Below are 22272 nucleotides of genomic sequence, written 5' to 3'. Positions count from 1 at the left end.
AGAATAATACAAAGCTGGTGAAAACTACTTGGGCAAGTAGAATATTTTCCCTTGGTGACATGGAAGCCATTATTGCAAGAACCCCTGGAATGATTACAGGGGAAAGGAGAATGGTGTATTTTCACTATGGTGATGACTATATCCCTTCTCCCTCGGGATTTGGTAGCAGCACTAACTCTGAAATGTCAAATCTCTGGATACTGGCTTGATAAATCAAGGCCATACCTAATAAAATGGAAGATGAACACCCTGACCCCTTTCCCCCACATCCTACTCAACTATACTCTGGATTGGCCATTGGAGTTTGCCAATCTTAGCCTTGCCATGTTAACTCCACTATCTAGCACCCTCCCTTTCTTCCCAAAATCATTGTCATGCTGTAACATCCTAGTTTATTCCACCTGACTACCTCCTTCCATAGGTACCTCCCATTGAACAGCAGAGTCTTCTGGGGAGGTCCTAGTACATGAATGACCTTTTCCCCTCCTCATGTGGGCATTGGCTACGCTCACCTGCTAGAAAAAGGTAGCCAAGAACAAAGGTCGCCAACAACAAAGGTCGCCGCTGACTCTTTAGAACTAAGGGAAGGGGTTTCCTAGGGGAAAGGAAAAAGGCAGCGTAGGAAATATGGGATTCCATTCTTCCTGACCAGACTGGCTTGGTATCATTAAGCTCCAAATGTCTGAATAGAGGCCAAACCTTCCATATGGAGAAAGGCAAAGTCATATAGGTATTTGCTGAAAAATAAACACAAACCACAGCCCATGATAGCTACTTATATAAACCATGTCTGCAAACATAGTGTAAAAAACGAAGACCCCTGAGACATTAGGTAGGACCTGGCTGTCCACATCATAGGCCTGCAGTGATCAAGCAGAGTTCTGTGGCCCTGTATGACATTGGTCAGAGAAAATGATCCCATTATGATCATTAGTCTCATTGAGGCAAGAACCGGCCCTAACCCATTTTAGGAATTATGCCTATACTCCTAACTAATAAGGTAACAGAGCATGTGTGTCTCTACCCTTTTCTTAAAGCCAAAGCTCAATGTGTGAAAGTGAGAAATGCTTATCTCCCTGAACTGGGACTTGTCCAGATTCTATAATTCATATCTACAGGCACTAGATTTGCAAAGCACTTTTCTCACAACCACCTTGAGGCAGGTAGTTCTACAACTAAATTATACAGATAAGGATATTAAGGCTCTGAAGTTAAATGACTGACAGAGTACCTAGGATCTGCACGGAGGTCTCCTGGCTGGTGAAGTATTCTTTCCATTATTAAGCCATGCTTGTTGGGAAGAGGGTCATCCCCCAGCTCATCCTTCAAATATGGAACTGCCATCAGGAATGAACCAGATGCTACTAGCTGAGGAGCAGAAAAAGGATAGCTTCTGACTTTTAGCATCCTAGGGTTGATGTTAAAGGATGAAAACTTAAAGCAGGCAGACAGCTAAATTATGAACCTATAAAAATTTGCAGGGTGGGTGTAAATAACAGCTAGTCATTAAGAATCTGACTGAATAGGGACCAGAACGACCATCTTATTCCTTTGGGCAGTTTGATATTAAGCTGACAGTCCCTCAAGCACTTTGTAGTTGGGCCCCACTGGCAAAATATTCTCCAGTTGGAACTTGGCATCTCTGACACATTCCTGCAGTTTTCTCTCTAGCAGTTCAACCGTGTCAGATCAGAGTGTCCTTTTTCTTAAAAAATAAAAATAACACTTTCAACCAGAATGTAAAAATGAGGGCAGATCCAGGCCTGATTGATGGCCAGGACTCCCGATTCCTGGACTGAGCACCCTTGCCTCCATCTCCTCAGAAGGCCAACTGACAAGAAATCAACAATGGTGGGAGTAGTGCCACTGTAGATTCTCAACCTGGGATTGAAGAACTTTTTAAGAAATTTTAACAACTATTTCAGTGTAATTAGTTTCTTTTGCAATCTTATATATTTTGTGTTTTAAAAAACATTATTCTGAGAAAGGGCCCATAATAGTTACCATGAGAACCCTCTCTCTCCAGAAAGATGCCCAAACTAGCAAACATCCCTCATTTTATAGTGCTGCTGCTATCCATGTGCATTTTCTTCCTCTTTTTCTACTTGTGTGAAGGAAGAAATGAATGTATCCCGAGATCTCATGGTAACTAAGCTTTGGTGAGATTGTGTTCTTCCCTCCATCCCAGGTGGCCTCTCTGCTAAATGCATATGACTGAGAGTGGGTCACCAACAGGAGTACTCAAGAGCTAAAGTGTTTGTTTGTTTTTTTTTTTAAGCAGTTGGGGTTAAGAAACTTGCCCGGGGTTACATGGCCAGTTTTTTTGTGTGGGTCCCGGGTCCTCCGACGCTGGGGGCTGGCGCTAGTACTGCACCACCTGGCCGCCCCTAAAGCGGTTATTTAGGCATTTAAATCAAGCTATTTATAAAATGCTTTAGTTGTTCACAGTTATGACCAGTTTGGGGCTTTGGTTCTATAGGTCTTGTAAAAATCATGTGGTAAGCAATGCCAGTTGCAGTGTGTGTATATGTTTATGCTCACTTCCAGAAAATTTTCAAGAAAAGTACTGTCCACTCACTAAGTTTGTTTTTATTTTCTTGTTTGGAATTATAATTTTATGTTTGGGGAGCACCCTGTGTGGAAAACCCCTTCAATGAAGCCTACAGGCAACATGTCTGTTTCTCATCTTAGGAGTCTTTAAGCATTTATGTGACTTGTCCCTGGTCAAACAGCTGCTATATTTTCAGAGCCAAGACTCACCCAGGTTTTCCTAATCCAAGATGAGCCTTTTATACACTATACATTGCCTCTTTTATTAGATTAACTCCAAGAAATAATTATTCCTTTTCAAAAGAGGTCAAATATTTTGCCCACAGCACTAATTTCATTATAGATGTTCCTTGAATCAGTACATAAAATTACTAACCATTGTGATCAGCAGAATGTAGGCCAAGCACATCATTTACTTCAATCATGGCTGACCTACAGTTACAGCTACTGGGAGAAGCTTTTTCAGAATTCACTCTGGAGATGAGGACTTCAATCATTTACTTCCATCCACCGTACATTTGTAAATGTCTTGCTGTCCATTTTGTCAATGAAGAGACAGCCTTGCAAGTGGTCCATCTCATGCTGTATAATCCGGGCAAGCCACCCACTGGCCTGCCACACCACAGATTCTCCATTTTCATTCAACCCTGCAACAAAATTCATTGCACTGGTGAAAACACTGATCAATGCGATTCTCCATCTCCTCCCATGCTCAGTCCCCCTTCTTCCATCCTAGATAAGCTTCTCCCACATTCTCCTTGCTGACTAAAGAAGCGGCATTTTAAAGAATGGAATTCACAAAAAGAAATCCCCATTCCCCCTACAGAACTGCTGCAATTCTTCCCCTCATCTAGTACTCAGCTCTTTACCCATCTCTGATAATTCTTGGACTCAAAGCAGAACTAGGGGAGGGAAGAACTACCTGTCATTTCCCAAGCAGCTTCTCTTTCCTTTTGCTCTTCCTCCTCCAGCCTACCTATGTCTACTTAGCTACCAACACCCCAACACCTGGAACTTAAGGCAGGTGCACTAGCCAGCTTAGAAGCCTATAAAAGCTATAAAATCCTATAAAGATAAATGCTGTTTTCTTTTGCTTCTACCTTTTGACCCACTGAGATTTCATCCTGTCCAATGTTCTTTTGCCTGAGCCCCGCTCAGGGCCCTGAACGATAGGTAAAACCTGAAATAATGTAAAGAATGTTTGAATTTTTTTCCACGTGTGAAGTGTACCCCATTAATCCAAGAACACTAAGACTGTATTCAGAGTTGGGAAAGCAGCACATGCAGATGGTGTCATTAAGAACACACCAAAGGTTGAGCCCTTTGTCTTTGGTGAGTGACTCCTCTTCTCTTTTCCCAGGTGCTTCAAGGCCTGCCTCTGGCTGTCCACAACAGTAGTGTCCAAAGTGGGGCTGTGCCTGAGCATAAGAAGTATGTGATCACCCAAACAGGGTGGGAAGAGGAGTCCAGCTCCCCTTTGTTACTTTAGCCAATTGTGGGGCTTGTCGCCACACTTAGCCTTCCTTACCCCCACCAAACTGCCTTCCCCTCCATCTGTTGTGCATGCAAAAGAATCGGTGTGGCCACCAGCTGTGCAGTGCCTTTGCAAAAATTCTGGTTTTAACCCCTGCCCCACAGGACATCTCCTGGCTCAGGCAAGGAGTCCACCAACCTCCTTTTAATTTGGGGCAGGAGGGACTGAGGCACAATAATATTTATACAGTGCTTTAAGGTTTGTGAAGCCCAGTATGTTATCTCATTTGAACTTCCCAGTTACTATTTCCCCCATTTTACAGATGAAGAAACTGAGGTAGAAATTAAGTGACTTCTCTAGTGTCACAAGTTTCTGAGGCTGCCTTTGAACTCAGGTCTTCCTGACTACAAGTCCAGCACTCGGTCTACTGTGACACCTAGCTGCCACCCTAGCATGGGTGGACTGTGGTCTGGACTGCAGATACCACTCAAACCCACTCATCTTCCAGACTTTCCTATTACTAGTGAGAGCACCAGTATCCTTCCAGTCACCTGGGTTTTCACAATCCTGGGGTCATCTCTAGCTCCTCACTTTCACTCTCCCCACATCCACATATCTAATCAGTTGCCAAAGCTCGACCTCCTCTCATCCTTTCACATCTGCCCCCCCCTTCTCTTTACCAACATGGCCCTTGCTGCTGCCGCCACCCCACCCCCCATCCCCAAACTGGCCCCTCCTTTAGAGCCTCCTAATTGGTCTCTCCCCACACCTTCTTCCACAAAGCTGCCAAAGTGATTTTCCCAAGGTTCTGGATGGATCATGTTACTCTCCTACTCCCTAAATGCCAAGGGTTTCCTTTTTACTCCAATATTATTTCATCGGCTTAATGGACCAGTGGACAGAGCACCCGGCTTGAGGTCAGGAAAATCTGAGGCCAAATCCGGCTTCAATCACTTAGTAACTATGTGGCCCTGGGCAAGTCACTTATCTGCCAGTAAATAATTAATAATAACTAGCATTTATATACCACTTTAAGGGCTGCAATGCATTAGACATGGATTATCTCATTTGATAAGTGGGAATTAATGGGAATAATTGCTTCTACCTCACAGAGGATCAAATGAAATCACACATGTAAAGTGCTTCCTCAGCCTTAAAGTGCTATAGAAAGTCTAGTCATTGTTATCTCATTTTTAAAAAATCTGCTTTTTTGTTTGTTTTATGAGGTACATTATTAGTGCAGCAGCAAATCCATGCCCACACCTGTGCTTTCCCCAGAACAGGGAGCTCTTTCTCCCAAGGGGGTCAGCACCTTCCCTGCCACTCCCTGTCCTACACAGCCCTCTAGAGCTCAGGGGTGAAATGATGTGTCCAGGGTCCCAGGACCAGGATGTGAGCTCCCTAGTTTCAAGGTCAGCTCTCTAGACACTTACATTACACAGCCCTTAGTGCTATGGGAGTACAGGCATATAATGTATAAAGAAGCAAAAAGATACACACTGTGTGTTCAAAAGATTTGAAGGTATACATGATTAAGAAAACCTGAAGACCCTCTGGTCTAAAGTACCCTCTGTCCACCTTCCCTTCTGGGCAGAACCTAATGGTTGGTGACCCTTTCCCAACTTTTTCTCTCCACTAAAATTTACCAATCCAGCATCCCATCCTTCAGGCTTTCCCTAGGTGACAGTTTGCTAATGTGCTAAATTGATTCATGCTAGTGTGTGGGTGCAAAAGAATTGTTTTTCATCATACCAATCAAATACAAGGTATCTGTTTCCCAGAACTAAGGCCCAGCAAGCAGGCTGTGCCCTGAACTTGGCATAACAACAATCCTTTGCGTTCTGGATGATCTCACCCTCTGGCAAAGAGTATTGCTTTGACTAGCACCAGGTGTTCCCTAAGGGATTTATGATTTTCATATTAATCACTATTTAGATTTGTTGGAGCTCCCCCTGTTTCCCAGGGACCCGAGAGCCAACATACTACAGCCTAAAGCCATCTATCACATCTCTTGACGTGCTCACAACGCCTGTTTCTTTTAACTGCCAAGTGAACTGAACCAAGTACAGCACTCTCTTTCCAACCACAGTACCTCTGGTTCTGTACCCCGCAGAGCAATCACAAGGCTCAATGACTCAAAGACTTGAGAAGCTATTCCCACTGGACCCAAGCCCAAGAAATGCTAACCTTGGGAACTGCTTACTCAAGACCTAAGAATGACTGTGTTGTGGTCCAGCCCCTTTCATATATATATATATATATGAAAGTCCTGCCTTTGCCCCAGCATGTTAATTCCTCCTTCTCAGGAAGGGGCCTTCCACTTGCAAGTGTTTTCCTCACTGTGAAATAAATTAAACTTCTATTTGATTCCTGATTATCCCAGTCTCTAAGCCTGCTTTGTTCAGCTACGACCACTCATAGGTTAGTTGCCAGTTCTGCTCCAGTTGACACAAAATACCAAAAAACTACTTTATAGAGCTAGAAAAAATAACATTCATTTGAAAGACCAAGAGATCAAAAATATCAAGAGAATTAATAAAAAAAAATGTGAAAGGAGGTGGCCTACCATACCAGATCTCAAACTGTATTATAATGCAGTAATCATCAAAACAATCTGGTACTTAGGGGCAGCTAGGTGGTGAAGTTGATAGAGCACCCGCCCTGGAGTCAGGAGGACCTAAGTTCAAATCCAGCCTCAGGCACTTAATACAAAAACTAGCCCTGTGACCTTGGGCAAGTCACTTAACCCCAACTGCCCTCCCCCCAAAAAGCCAACCCCCCCCCAAAACAATCTGGTACTAAGAAATAGTGGTGGATCAGTGGAAAAGGTTAGGTACACAATACCCAGAAGGTAATGACCACAATAATAGAGTGTTTTATAAACACAATGATCCTAGCTTTTGGGACAAGAACTTACTATTTGACAAAAACTGCTTAAAAAATACAAACTGGAAAGCAGTTTGGCAGAAACTAGGTATAGACAAACACTTCCCACTATGCACCAAGATAGGACCAAAACTACAATAACACGATTTACTCTGTAGTACAGACACTGGTATGGTCAATGTTGCTTCCCCACTTAAGATGTGAGACAAGTGAAAGTAAGAACTATCTCAAATTTAACTTTGCATCTCCGGTCCAGGATCCGGCAGAGAGGAAATGATGAGGCTTCTTAGACATAAATCTTTACGGAGCTTAGACCTGTGCCAGGTATCATTTCGGTTCACTGCCCACGTCTGGCCTCGCTGGGGTGTTCTAAGACTGAGGATAACACTCGTGGCCCTCCCTGCCTGGAGTGCTCCACCCCCTCATCTCTCCCTCCTGGCTTCCTTCAGCTACCAGCTGAAATCCCACCTTCCGCAAGAGGCCTTTCCCAGGCCCCCTTAATCCAAGCCTATCCCAAGCCATCCTGTCTGTGTCTCGTCTGTCCAGTCATTTGCCTGCTGGCTCTCCCATCCGACTGTGAGCTCCTTTTGCCTTTCTAAGAGCTCAGCACAGGGCCTAGCACCCGGCAGGCGCTTCACAGCTGCTGCCCACCCCCCACCTCCCCGAGGCCCAGCCCACACCTTCGATCTGCACGGCCCGGCAGCGCGGCACGCACGCCACGAAGCCCGCCACGCTGAGGCAGCCCTCGGGGAAGGAGTCGAGGCCGCTGTCGAGCACGCGCATGCGCGGGTTGACGAACACGCGCAGCGGGCTGGGGGCCATGCGGCGGGCCTGACGCACGGCCGGGGGATAGCTGGCGAGCAGGCGCTCGGGGAACTCCACGGCAAGCACCTGCAGCGGCACCCCGAGCTGCGGCGCGCTCAGCCCCACGGCGCCCTGCGCGCGCATCACGTGCACCAGGCGCGCCACCAGCGCCTGCGCCTCGGGCCCCACCAGGCGCGCGGGATCCACGGGCGCCGCCACGGCCCGCAGCACCGGCTCGCCCACCTGGCACACGTGTCTGTACGGCGGCTCGGGCGGCCGCAGCAGCCAGCGACGCACGGCGCGAGTCCACGGGCGGCGCAGCGCGGGGCCTTCAACGGGAGGCGCGCAGCCGCCGAAGCCCCGCGCCAGGGATAACAGCTTCTCCCATGGCCGACCCATGGCTGTCAGAACACCAACCGGCCGAACACGCCACTTCCGCTTCCGCCGCTGAGGACGCTGGGAGATGTAGTTCCCAACCTCTTTCCGGACTTCTGGGCTGGGAAGTCCTAAGTGCTGAGAGGGAGAACTCCTAGGTCAGGGTTCTTAAACCTGGCATCTGTGCACTTCTCGTTTCTTTTTTCACTTTGGTTTGTTATTGTCAGCATTCTGGCTTTTTTAAATTTTAAGTTACAAATTATCTCCCTCCTGTCCCCCCACCCCCTTTAAGAAAGCAAGATTTCAATTATACATGTAAAGTTATACAAAACATAGTTCTATATTAACCATGTTCCCCCCTACCCCTAAAAAAAGTGAAAACGTATGCTGCAGTGAGTATGCACTCGTTCTCTGGGGGTGGATAGCATTGTTCCTCGTGGACCCTCTGGAATTGTCTGGTGTCATTGTCTTGAGCAGAGTAGCTATGCGTACAAGGTTTTCTTGGTTCTGCTCATTTCACTTTGCATCAGGTCATGGAAGTCTTCCCAGGTTTTTCTGAAACCATCCTGCTCCAGGACAAAAGTAATTTATCACAGGTTTTATATACTACAACCTGTTTAGCCATTCTTCAATGAATGGACGTCTCCATTTACAATTCTTTGCCACCACAAAAAAAGCTACTATATTCTTGCACATTTAGGTCCTTTCCCTTTTCCTTTGAGCTCTTTGGGATAAAGACCTAGTAGCGTTGTTTTAGGGTCAAAAGGTTTGCACAGTTTGACAGCTGTTTGGTTAGATTCACAGCTCTACCAAAATTCATTGTTGTTATTAGGCTGTGTCTGACTTTTCATGACCTCCTTTGGAGTTTTCTTGGCAAAGAAACTGGAGTGGTTTACCATTTCCTACTTCAGAGCATTTTACAGATGAGGAAACTGAGGCAAACAGGATGAAGTGATTTGACCAGGGTCAAAGAGCTGTCTGGGGTCAGATTTGAACTTAGGCCCTTCTGGACTGCACACTCAGCATTCTATCCATTGTGATGTACTGGTTTCCAAATCCCCTCTAGCATGCCATCATTTTCCTTTCCTTTCATGTTACCTAATCTGATGGGTGTGAGATGGTACCTCATGGTTTTATATTTCTCTTAATTACTCACGTTAGAGCACTTTTTCATGTGCCTACTGATAGCTTTGATTTTTCATCAGTTTGGGTCAATTCTTTGTATACTTGAGAAGAGACCTTCAGAGAAATTTGCTACGCTTTCCCAGTTTTCTGCTTTCCTTCTCATTTTGGCCGCATTGGTTATATTTGTGTGCCCTCGTTTTTATAATATATTCTAATAACTATACTTAAATATAATTGGTTTCCTTTTGTAATGTAATGCCAAAAGAAGGCAACTTCCCAGGTTCAAAATACCAGCATAGGTGCTCTCTATTTTATTTAGTGACAAACCAAGAACAGAGAAGATCAAAACATGACATCATTCCAAATACAGCATTTACTAAGTGTGATTAAATAATCTCCAAGTACTACCCCACCCCAGGATCTTCCAATCATTCAATCAATTACAAAGTCTCTGTTCTAAATACTTCTCCACCCCCAGGCTATACCTTAATTAAGTCCACCACAAAGCCCCTCTTCTCAAATGTAGATTAGTTTCCAAACATAAGGTCAAAAGTTCCCCACCCCTGGATCACAATTGAATCTACCCCAGAGTTACATCAAGTTTAAACACAGCACTTAATACCCAAATGGAGGTCTTTTCTTCATCTTGACAAGAGGCAAGTTCTCAGCAATCTTAGTTCCTGGGGAGACAAGGCTTAGCAAGGCCACAAGATACATTGCCAGTCCCTTCATGAATTCATCCTCTGTCTGTAGAACAGTCCTAGAACCCCTGAACACATTAGCAAAGCCCTCTCCCAGGATTTCTGTAAACATACAACAAGAAAATCCTTCTTCAGGGCTTCTGTACCAACAGAAAGGCTCCCAGACCCCTGCAACAACAGCACTGTCCTTCACCAGTGGACAGTATTCACTCTGTCTGCAGGACAGTCTCCAGACCCCTGCAACAACAGTACTGTCCCTCACCAGTGGACAGTATTCACTCTCTGTCTGCAGGACAGTCTCAGGGCTTCTTAGCGAACAGCCAGGTTCCAGGACTTCTTCAACAAAAGGACAGTCTTTCACCAGTGGACAAATCTGGCAAAATAACATCAAAACAGACAGACAAAGTACCAGCAAAACAGCCATGTCTCCTCAGTCCTTGGCAGCTCAGGGGGCAGGTCTCAAAAGTCCAGGGCAATTCAAAGCGGCCACCAGCAATTCTCTTAGTCTCTCTCTCTCCACGAGGTGCTGCTTCCAAAAAGATCTTCCACCTCTCTCTAGTGTCTCTCCAAATCTACATCACCAGCTCCTCCCAATTCAGGACTTTCTTTTCACATCAACAAGCCCATCCCACAGGTGGGATTAACAAACTCTGGGTTTTAACACAATCAATTTGAAAACCAAGCCAATACAGGGGAATCTTTAATTGCCATTACTATCACACCTTTGTAGTCCTATCCATCTTTTTTTATACATGTAAAACAGTATTCTGTCTGCCAAAAAGCTAGGACACACACAAAAAAAGGCTAATAATCCCTGATCTAGTTCATCATCCTCTTTTTACAAAGTTATTCACATAAGATGAAAGAATAGCTATGGGTCCTGTGGAGAGGTGTAAGGGTTATGGGATTTAAAGATCTCCCATGCCCCATGGACATGCTGACATAGCAGAGCAAGAGAAAGTGAAAAGCTGAGCTAACGGTCCTGCGGTTGGCAGTTGGTGGCGGTTGCCTTTTTTTTTTTTTTTTTTGAGTTAGGACTCCGGCTGAGCACTGCCAGGGGCCGGAGCTGCTGGGAGCGCTCTTCCAGGATGCTGGGTGGTTGCTGTGAGTAGGGAGAGGAGGACCTTTGCCTGAGGTAGCCTGTTCTGTTTTAAAGGCTTGAAAATGTGGGTGCTTTCTACTTTATCTACCTGTGCCAATGTCATAACTACTCTGATGGCTTTCACTTTCTGGTTTTGGGACTCAGTCTTTTGGTATCTTAATAAATTTTCTAGTTTATTTCCCCAAATGGCAAACCTGATGTATTTTGTGATGGATAATTATATCAGCATATTTGTAATCTCTATAGGCATTGTGAATATGGCATTGCTGATACAAGAGGGTAGAACTTACAGTCAAGAAGTATCAAGTCAGAATCCTGCCTCAGATATTTACTAACTGAAGTGACCTGGGCTGTCAGGAACTTTCTCTTAGGTGTTACATGGGGAAAGTAACACCACCTATCTCACAGAGCTGTTGTGAAGATCAAATGATATAAATAAAGCACTTTGCAAACCTTTAAGCACTAGCCTAATGTTAACTATAGTAGTAAGAACAGCAAAAGCATATTGAATAAGTCATCATGGTTAAATATTTATTATTATATATCTTTATATACCACCCAATCTGTTTTCAAATCCAAAGAGTTACTCCCCAACTTCCTTTCTATGTATGTGTACTCCTATCTCACCTCCTCAGAAACTGTCTCAGAAAAAGGCCACAGGCCTCCTAGGGATAAATTAAATTACAAGAAGTCAATGTGGTCAGGCTACAGCAACGTTAACAAACCTTTTCCCCACAAAATCCCTACATATATATAGGCCCACCCAGATTCTAGCTAACAGGGTTCAAGCTGAAGGACAGGGTCAGACAGAACTTGGAGATGGTACTGGGTTTTCTGGGATGCACAGGTCTGAAACTGTGCAGATGCTTAAGGAGTAGGCACTAGTTCCCAGTTGAAGGAGGGTCAGGTGGTGAAGGGCCCCCCAGAGCACTTTCTTCTTCTGTATTCTCTAGGGAAACTTCAGGAGCAGATGCCAGACTGGGTTCTTGTTCTGTAGGTTCTAGAGCTGGATCTTTGATCTCTTGTTCTAGTCCTTTCTCATCCAAAAGGAAAACCTCCTCTCTCTTTGGCAAGATAAAAGCCAAGGGCTCCTGGATGACCTGGATATTGACATGTCCAAGGTTTCCAAACTTGGAGAGCTGAGTGGGTGGAACACCTGGTTCAAAAGGTGAGGGAGGTGGGGAAAGCAGGGAAAAAAAAGAGAAAAGAGTCAAATTACTTAAGAGTAAAACAAAATCTGCCCACAAAAAAGCAGTTAAGATACATGACTTAACATCTTTAGAGAAACACCAGCACATGACTTGCCAAATAGCCTTCTGACACTGGCAATTGTCCATCCCCAGTCTTCTCCTTTTCCAAGTAGCAGGTTCTTTCCCAGAATCTCCATCTGACTAAATACCCATACCCATGTCAGCCATGCTTAGCCCATGATTCACCAGATGATTTCTCAACTTCTCCTAACCCCCATCCCACCATTGTGCTTCTCCATTAAAATGTAGGCTCCTTGAGGACAGGAATTGTCTCTCTTTCACTGTATATGCAATCTTAGCACAATACCTAGTACATGATAAGAGCTTAATGAATGTTGGCTCACTCTATCTGCCTACATGGTTACCACATAACAAAAAGCATGCTTTGGAATGAGAATTCAAGAATGACCACTGGGCTACAAATAATGAACAACTCTGGCAGAGCTGGATCAGCCATCTGGCTGTGGTAAATCACTACAGCCAATGAGCATCCCCATGGAAAGACTGAAGTGATCAAAAGGAAAAAGTGAACAGGAAGACATGCTGGTCTTGAAATTGCTAGTGGATGCTTGCTTTCTTGTCCCTCTCACCAGAGATGGATCCTATTCTTCAGATGAGAATACATGGAATAAATAAAAATAAAATGGTCAGAAGAGCATTGTTCTCAATCTCCTACCTAAAATCTGTGCTATCTCTGTTGGCGGGAAGAGGACCTGGAGACAGCGGTTTAGGTAAGGGACGAAGTCTTCCAGGAAAACGGTGCAGAACTGAATGAAGAGCTCTTGCTCCCGGGCATTGAAGGCTGCCTCCTCTGCCCGATGAAAAGCTAAGATTATTTTTGTTACCTAAATAAAAAAACAAGAAAGCTATTTTTAGTCACATGAGGCACATTCTCCAAGTACTACCAAGCCCCAACACAACAAACTTTTAAACTTTTTTTTTTTTGCTTTTTGGGAGAGCAGTTGGGATTAAGTGAGTTGCCCAAGGTCACAAGGCTAGTTTTTTTTGGTGTGTCTGAGGCCAGATTTGAACTCAGGTCCTCCTGACTCTAGGGCCGGTGCTCTATTCACTGTGCCACCTAGCCACCCAACAGAAAAATATCTTAAAAACCTGGTGCACTACATTTAATATGCTCTAAAGCATCAAGCTCCTGAAACCACCCCCACCTTCACATCAATCTCTGCTTGTTGATTTACTAATCTAGTCATTAGCAGCATAGTATGAAATGCCAATACCAATGCAACAAGTATGCAGATAATGCGGCAAATGACTTAATTTCAACATAAGAACAAGCCCAAACTGTAAAGGACCCAAAAAAGGAGGGAAGGAATAAAACATGTTCCCTACTGAGTATTGTTCTTTGAAGCAACATCAAGGCCAGGAAACCTCAAGGGAAAAGACAGATAGAAACATGTCAAGATGTCCTATCTCCCTCCTCACCACAAACGGATCTAGGGGCTTAACCCATGGTCAAGTTTCCACCTAACTAAGACAGACATCAGCCAAGCTCCAAGTCTTGTTCACTATAGCCTATAGAAAAACTTATTTTTACCCATAATTCACCACCCTATGCTTGCCTGTATTGTCTGGAATGGTTACTCACACTTGGAGAGCAAAGGGAAAAAAAAATGAAATAAGAGGTCAAGGGAAATAAAGAGTACAGTCCTAGGAAAGTATGTATGAAAAAGAAAAGAGTGCTAGGAAATAGTACTACCATACTAAAAAAAAATTAGTATTCAACCAGGAGTCAGTAGGACAATTCAGAATCTCCTCCAGTCCACAGGTCTGGCCAGTAGCCAGAGCTTCTAGAACACCTAGGATCTTGTACATGACTATTTTATAAAGCCATATCTACAAATAAAATAAGACTGGAAGAAGGGGAAGGTCAAAGGGGAGAGGGAGGGAAAGACTTGCTAAACCTTTCAATTCATCCCTAAAAAAAGATTCTACCATGATTCTTGGTGTTTCCCCACCTTGCCCAGGGCATCCTCTAAAGAGGCAGTCACATCCCGAGCCAGAGCCACAGGACAACAGAGACGCAAATCATTGAATGCAACCAGAATGTTGTTGAGGAAACAAGCCAGGGGTGGAAAGTCCAGCAGTCCCATGGGGGGTTGCAAGGTTCCAGGCTGAGTCATTGGGATAGCAGCAGGAATCGCACTCTGCAGTGCAACAGGAGCAGAAATAAGAGTATAGGAATTCATTTCATCCTGAAACTTCTCTACACCTTCTTGAAGTGCTTTCTTGAAAGTATTCAAAGCAACCTGCTGGAATATAGGCGCAAGCTGGCCCCGAAAATCAGCCCCTACTCGGCTGAAGGAGAGCCCAAAGTACATACACTGGCCAAGCAGTGAGTCCAGGCGGCTACCGCCTCCACGCTGGAGGTCACTCTCCAACACCTGCAAGAACTGTGAGACCTTCTGCAACACCCAGCCATGGAAGATGGCACTCTCATTCACTGAGGGCTCACCGGCAGCCGGTGGAAGCAATGGGTCCTCATCAGAAAATATGGCACGGTACTGTGTAATTATGTCAAAAAGGTTGACACGATATGCCTCTATGGTCTTGGTGATATGAAAATAAGGATCCTCATTGGGAATGGAGGTCAGGATGGAACGCAGCCATGCATCTCGGGCCTGTAAGAATTTGATTCGCAGCTCAGCCTCTGTAAAAATGTCCATTCGACGAAGATAGCCGATAACTCGGAGACAGACAGGAAGTTGTATATTGGTTCGAAGTTGTTGGATCAATTGGCTGAGCATCAATTGCATAGACTGACGGACCTCATTAACAATGCTCTGCAAAAGCAGAAGAGGTTAGTGTAAAAAATGATAAGTTTTTTTTTTTTTTAATAAGACTGGACATGTGTGATTTCATTAGTGTGGGGAACTCCCATGAAAAATCTTTCTAGCAATAAAGATAGGGACCCACTCTGTAAATTATGATGTTAGTGGGTAGTCTGGGGGCACTGAGATGTTAAATGAGTTGTATAAGTGTCACACAAGCCAGGAAGTGTCAGGCTTTCTGACTCCAAGGCTGGCACTTTATCCATTATACACACTGCCTCTCACATACAAAGCACAATTGTGCCAAGTCGGGAAGATGTTTTCTAACCCATTTTATCAAACTTCTTTACCTGGCATTCCAAGGCCTGCACAACCTGGCACCATCCCATGTTCCGAGCATCCACAAGCGCTGTGTTCTGGCCAAATCGGAAAATGCTTTGCTGCCTGAACAAACATGGTGTGCCCATGCTACTGAGTCCAGGTTCAGGTGGCTTTCTATGGCTAGAATGCAGTCACACCTACTAGCCACTAATCTGTACTACTCTCTCTCTGCTTTAAAACTTAAGTCCAATGCCACCTCCTTCAAGAAGCCTTCTGATCTCCCAGGTTAACTGCAATCTTCTCCCTCAGACCTGACAAGGTCCTTTGTTTCCTAATTCCCTAATAATGTATCTTGTAATGTTGTCTATAATAGTTACCTTACTAGTATCTCATGAAAGCAACTTGACAGTAGGACTTGTGTCTTAACTAAACTTTATATCTGCCCAAGGACCTAACAATACTTTACACCCAGTTATCACTTATATGTCTGTTGACTGATTCCTGTGATTCACAGAATTATGAAACTAAATTTCTAAAGAACAATTTTGTAGATTGCCAGCAAAGCCAAATTTCAATTTATGCTCCAGGTCATCTGTCACAATAATATATAATTACAATAATCTATAATAAAGTAAATACACTAACGGGTTTCCATCTAATGTTTCTATGCATGGTTAGGTAGCAGGAAAAGACCACCACAGACCTGGGACCCAAACCCAGCAAGCTTACAACAACAGTGGCGATACCTCGATAACAGGGATGGTAGAATATTTCTTCTCCAGTCTTCGCACATAGGCTGCAAGCTCAAGAGCCTCCTCATAGTAGTTATTTCGAACACAGGTGTCCATTAACTGAGGAATCTCCAAGATTTCCAAGATCTCTGTGTGCCGGTTCAGGGTCAAAGTATTCATATGCCGGTTAGAACCAATCTCTTCTGCATCTTTCACAAAATTCCTATTGAAAAACAAGAGATAAACCCATGAATCCAAAGCTTCAACTGGTTAAATCAAGTGGGTTCCCAATTACCTCACATTTTCACCCAAATTCTGGACAAAGAGCCAGAGATTTTCTATTCACATCCAACAATGCAGCAGAAAAAGGCCTGCCTGTTGGAATCAGGGGGATGGGGTTCAAATGCCCACTAAAATACTTCCTGGGTGATGCTAGACAAATCACCACCTCTCCTAGCCTACGTTTCCTCATCTGCAAAACAGAGCTAATAATTCTTGCACTACTTCCTTCACAACTTGCTGCACAGACAGGGCTTATTCAGCCTTAAAGTGATGGAGAAATTGCAGCCATTATTATGATCTTCATCATAACTTTGCTCTAAGTTACTGCAATAAACAATGCATTTAGTTCGCAAGGCTTTGCACCCTGTAGCCCCCGATAAATTCTTCATTCACTCCTTCAGTTTTTCCTATTTATTGAATTTGGAGCCGGAAGGTGGCTAGGAATTCTAGTCCCAATCCCAACATTTGCAGATGAGGAAACAAGAGGCTCGGAACTGTTTCGGGACTTGTTCAGAGTGCGAGGCAGCTCTGGGATTTATTATTATTTAAAACAATTTTTTTTTTAAATAACGTAAGCTGGCATTTGCATAGCGCTCCGGGCTGCAAGCGCTTTACAAGTGTCATCTCCCTGGATGCTCAGAGCCACCCTGGGAGGAGGGACTGTCACCACCCTATCATACAGGGGAGGGCACCAGGGCGGGCGGCGGTCGGGGGCGGCCCGGGGCTCGCCCCCCCTCGCGGGGCCCGCACCGGCAGCTCTGCTGGAAGCTGGGCAGGCGGTCCAGCAAGCGGCCCAGGGAGGCCTCCACGTCCCCGAAGAGGCGGTGGATGCGCTCGGTGCACTCGGCGCCGCGGATAAAGGTCTTGTAGTTGGCGAAGGCCAAGTCCCGCGTCTGCTGCAGCAGCTGCGCCCGCTCCTCCGCAAGCCGCTCGGGCTCGCGCCGCAGCCGCTCCAGCCCTGAGCCGCTCAGCTCGCGCAGGTAGCGCCCCACGTCGGGCCGCTCGCGCCACTGCCCCTCCGGGAACCGGTCTCGGAACAGCGAGGCCAGGAGCCCCTCATCCTCCACCTCTCCCAGCGCGGCCGCCGCAGCAGCGCCACCAGGTTGCACTGCGGCCATGTTGACGCTCCCGTGTGCTCCGCCCTCCTTGGCGGAAGTGCTGGCTGTCTTCTGTCCCCTAGGAGCGAACGCCACTTCCGGGAGGCTCTCTGGTTCTTCCGTAGAGTTCGGTGCCTGTCTAGGGAAGTCCTCCCAGCCTCTGTTACGTGACGGAAGTCGGTCTGGGAATCTTGGCAACGGAGGGAGGAGCTAGGGGAGCGGCCAATGAACATGTGGGCGGGGAAGAGGAGGTACTTCCGTTTCCGGCGGTCCGGAGTGTGCGGTTCTGAGTTTGCTTTACTGCAAAATGCGACCCCTGACCGAAGAGGAGACCAGCACTTTGTTCCAGAAGCTCTCAAAATAGTGAGCACTGGGGGCTAGAGGGGGAGCGAGGCAGGACCTTGGGGGGGCCGGGCTGGGCCCCACCCGGGCCGAAGATCAGGGGAGGGGACACGTGGGCTCGGGGCGCGTGGAGTCGGGAAGTCCCGAGAGCCGGGCCTGCAGCGGCCCCCTCCCTCCCAATTGGGTGTCCCCCGGCCGGCTCTGGGCCTCAGTGTCCGTATCAGTAAGTTAGATTGTAAACCCTTTGAAGGCAGGGGCTGCCTTGGCTTTGTATCCACAGTGCCTGCCACACAGTAAGCGCTTAATAAGTGTTGGTTGATATATATGTTCAGCATTTAGCACAGTGCTGGCACACAGTAGGCACTTAATGAATGTTGATTGTAAAATAAAGAGAAGTTCCACTGTGAGAGACACAGGGTGCCTCTGGACTGTTGGGCTAGGAATCAGGAAGACCTCGTTTTGAATCCTGCTTCAGACACTGGCTATGCAAGTGTTGGTACGGGCAAGTCACTTAACCATTCTGGGCCTCAGTTTTCTCTATAAAAGGAAGGAGGTTTGACTCAGTGGTCCTGGGGTCCCCAAATCTATGGTCCTCCGAATTCAGGTTCCCTTTGTGTTTACAGTATTGGAGAAAATATTCAGCTGCTTGTGGACCGACCTGATGGCACCTACTGTTTCCGGCTCCATAAAGACCGAGTCTACTATGTAAGGTTAGTGTTTCTGGAAGAAAAACTGGGCTGGAGCTGGTGGGTGTGTGTTTGGGAGACTGAGAGCACTGAGTCCACCACCTGTATTTGCCTCCACTGCCCATCAGTGAGAAGATTCTTAAGCTGGCAGTAAATATCTCCCGGGAGAAGCTGGTGTCTCTGGGGACCTGCTTTGGGAAGTTCACCAAGACCCAGAAGTTCAGATTGCACATCACTGCCCTGGATTACCTGGCACCATATGCAAAGGTAGGAGATTGTTTCAGTGTTGAGGAAATTGTTCAACTGTATGTAAAGCCAATCAGGAGCAGCTCTCCTGAGGACTGCTGCTGGGAATAACTGTAGCATTCTAATTCTAATCACGTAGTAGGCTCTCAGTTCTCCCGGAATGTTTCACTCCAAGCTCTTCTGCAGTTTCTATTTCTGTTTCTAGGAAGACAAAGCTTAGGAAGGCTAAGCCAGTATTAGCACACATTAAGCTTATTTAAGCTATTTTTAAATTTTTTTAAATTTATTTCAAATAAATTTTTAATTTACTTAATTTTTTATACTATTTAATTTTATTTAATTTAAATTTAATAAATTTATAATTTAATTAAGCAATATTTACCCACATTACCAGCACTATCATCTCAATTTACTCTCTGTCTGAGAAGTCAACACAAATCAACAGAGTGCTTCTGTCTGACACAGATCAACAGACAGAACACTGAAATCACAAACATTCTTTCTCTCTGTTCTCAGAAAGTAACACAGATCAACAAACAGAGCTCCAAAATCACAAGCATTCTCTCTCAGAGCTTTTCTCTGTTCTACAAGCTCCAGCTCTGGGTTCCATGTGATTACCTTATTGAGGGAAGGGAAGGTCTTCAAATTTCCTTAGGCCTATTACAAGCAACACAGCGTATATACTGTTTGCAGCAAAGACTCTTGATACAATGAAAAGACTCAGCTCAAAGACACTTGGATAGCTAAAACAAGTGAAGTACTACTTTGCTTGCCATTACACAGTATGCAGGGTTTCTTAATTGCCCTGGATTGAACCACATTAGTGGCTCTTGCCATCCCAGTATATTGGGTAGTGCTTTGGTTTTTGGCTTTGGCAGAAATGAATGTGAGTCTCAGCTTTCCTTAGGGCTATAAAACTAGGGTACTGGAGTAGATGAACTCTGATGTACTCATAAAATTTAAATTCTATAGTAGGAGGAGGAAAGATAGCTTTTGGTGTGAAATATATTACTGATTACTGCTTGCTTAATTGTTAAGAGTTTTTAATCACTGAAACAGATATCTGTGGATCATGTTTGAATTAAATACTGTAGGCTTTAAGCAGTAGAGTTTATAAGAGCTTATGTACCCCAATCTTAAGGCTACACACTGCTCCTATCTTCTGAGGAAGCTATGGAAGATGGACAGAGAATGGATCAGATAGAGACTGGGCAGGAGATGTTTTTCCTAGCAGTATGTCTCTCTGGTGTGGGGGGGTGGTCTCTGTCATGGGACTTTCCAGAGGAATTTGACTAACTCTGTATTTTCCCTCTTACCAGTCAGTGTGTCATATAGTCCACCCTTCACCTTTATGATAGACCAATCACAGTCTTAATTTAGTTTGCAGCACTGGACATTATGTAACCACCAGACTTTATAAAAACTGCTTTGATAGTAAGGTGTGTCTTAGGTTATTGAGAGGCCACTGACCTTTGTTGGCAGTTGCCGTTACCTTTGTGCCTTGGAGTTTCTTCATCAAAGATTTTAGGTACTTTTTGCCATTGTCTTACTGAGATCAGAATTAGACTCTTTGGAGATTCAAATGGAGTGAGCCATTGTTTAGTGGACATATCTTTTTACAAGGTTTTTGTTACATTTTGACCTCATAACCAAGGAAAGTATTTTCTCCTTACTAATCCCTATGAAACAAGAGGAAATTAACAGTTTGTAGGGACTTTCACTTCCTTCTTCATTGTCCTTTGTACCTTTCTTTTAAAAATTTCATCAAAACAACCCAAGAGTTAGTAATTTGTTCAACTATTAGGATATAAAACATAAATACTGATTGATGTCTCATTTAGATGAATATTCTTTCTTGTAGTATAAAGTGTGGGTGAAACCTGGAGCAGAGCAGTCATTCTTGTATGGTAACCATGTGTTAAAGTCTGGCCTGGGTCGAATAACAGAAAATACTAATCAATATCAGGGACTGGTGGTGTACTCCATGGCGGATGTCCCTTTGGTGAGTAGGAATAGTAGATATATTAGTTCCTTTTAAGTGGAAAAAAAAAACCTATACCCTATATGCATCCAAAGAGAATTTAGGGGTTTCATCTTATAGTATTGGCTAAGTTTTCTTGTAAGACAAAGACAATGCCGATATTTGGGAACTAACTTTCACCCGGGTACAAAAGTAATGTGTCCTTGTGACATTGAGGTGACCTTGGATTCTCAAAAACTATGTCAGAAAAGCATAATTTCTGGTGGGTTTTGCCAGCTTAGAACAGGTTTCAGATATGGCCCCACCCAGCAGACTGTCCGTGGACTAGCCTTGTTAAGTTCAGAGAACTCAGTTAACAATAGAGCTACCAGTTGGAGTGGGATTGGGGACTTTTTGGTCAGAACACTTCATAAAAGCACTAAATGCGGAGGGTTGTCTGGGAGTATAACTTTTGGAGGACATACCCATGTTAATGAAGTAAGTAGTCCGTGGAATGTGGGAGATGACTGGTTATGGTTAGCACCTCGTCCTTTCTGTTGAATCTCCAGGGTTTTGGAGTGGCGGCCAAGTCCACACAGGACTGCAGGAAGGTGGACCCCCTGGCGATTGTCGTGTTTCACCAGGCTGACATTGGGGAATATGTGCGCCATGAAGACACGCTGATTTAACTCATCTTATGGACTTATGACCAAAACTTTTTTTCTTGTGGGAGCAGCTGAAGTACAAGCCACCCTTTTACCGACCTATACCATGCCTTGTGGATACACTTGGTCTTCTGTTGGCCATTCTTGCTATCGCAGGGGCCCTGGGGCATCGAGCTCTGGACTTGGAAGTTGGAAGACTTATTTTGAATCCAGCGCTTAGCACATAGTAGGCGCTTAACAAACCTTGAATGATTGTCATCTCCATACTTAGCAGCTGGGGGATCCTATGCAAGGGACTTCCCTGGATTCACTACCTCACAGGGCTGTTGTGAGGATTAAGGTGGAGATGAAGGATCTGAGCTCGAGTTGTGAGCAGCTGCAGGGCGAGCTCTTGTTTAGCAAGAAACTGAGACATTTCGAACCTTTTTGTTTAATACTAATTAAATTGAATATCATATTTTATATGGGATGAAGTCACTCCTTGCTCCTTGGTATGGTTTTTTAGAACTGTGGGCAAATATAACTGTTTCTTGTAGTCCTTACCAAACAGGTGGTTATTGAACACTGACACTTAGCTGTCTATTCTTACATGATTTCAGTGGAATAGGACAAAACAGGTACTTTGTGTTTCCCTCAGTTTTATATACTGATTGCCACCAGCATGAAATAAGGACACCACGGCATCACACTGAGAAAGGTGATCATGCAGAATTCACATTTATTTTTCAGTCTCTGTTCCATAGTTTTTTTTCTGGTGGTGTTCCTAAAGTAGCTCATCATTGTTTATATAGAAATGGTAAACCCTACTAATAAGATTAGGAGTTTGTTGAAACTGTAATCTCACTATTGAATTGATGTGTTACTGGCAAGGTAAACTCCATTTAGGTAT

At 44.8% G+C, this 22272-nt stretch overlaps 2 protein-coding genes across 4 annotated transcripts; one reads left to right on the top strand and one right to left on the bottom strand.

Moving 5' to 3' along the window:
• Positions 1 to 2564: 2564 nt before the first annotated feature.
• COG8 (component of oligomeric golgi complex 8) lies at positions 2565 to 17559 on the bottom strand. Of its 3 annotated transcripts, XM_069085492.1 has the most exons (6): positions 17138 to 17552; positions 16121 to 16328; positions 14241 to 15065; positions 12944 to 13112; positions 11997 to 12173; positions 2565 to 3197 (listed from the first exon to the last, which is right to left on the bottom strand). In XM_069085492.1, the coding sequence occupies exons 1-6, from the start codon at positions 17503 to 17505 to the stop codon at positions 3040 to 3042; spliced, it is 1905 nt and encodes a 634-aa protein (XP_068941593.1). In that variant the 5' UTR covers positions 17506 to 17552; the 3' UTR covers positions 2565 to 3039. The 3 variants fall into 3 exon arrangements, with proteins under 3 accessions (XP_068941593.1, XP_068941591.1, XP_068941590.1); XM_069085490.1 differs by lacking the exon at positions 2565 to 3197 and having other exon boundaries at positions 11523 to 12173; XM_069085489.1 differs by lacking the exons at positions 2565 to 3197; positions 12944 to 13112 and having other exon boundaries at positions 11905 to 12173; positions 17138 to 17559.
• Positions 17560 to 17692: 133 nt separating this feature from the next.
• On the top strand, positions 17693 to 21845 carry NIP7 (nucleolar pre-rRNA processing protein NIP7). The gene is made up of 5 exons (XM_069085494.1): positions 17693 to 17847; positions 18450 to 18536; positions 18641 to 18779; positions 20620 to 20760; positions 21288 to 21845. The coding sequence occupies exons 1-5, from the start codon at positions 17792 to 17794 to the stop codon at positions 21405 to 21407; spliced, it is 543 nt and encodes a 180-aa protein (XP_068941595.1). The 5' UTR covers positions 17693 to 17791; the 3' UTR covers positions 21408 to 21845.
• The last annotated feature ends 427 nt before the right edge of the window (positions 21846 to 22272 follow it).

This window comes from Petaurus breviceps, unplaced genomic scaffold, assembly GCF_028583685.1.
Source record: "Petaurus breviceps papuanus isolate PSGF00001 unplaced genomic scaffold, PetGlider_PUasm1.0 176, whole genome shotgun sequence".
Classification (NCBI taxonomy): Eukaryota; Metazoa; Chordata; class Mammalia; order Diprotodontia; family Petauridae; genus Petaurus; species Petaurus breviceps.
This window is presented reverse-complemented; position numbering and strand designations above follow the sequence as displayed.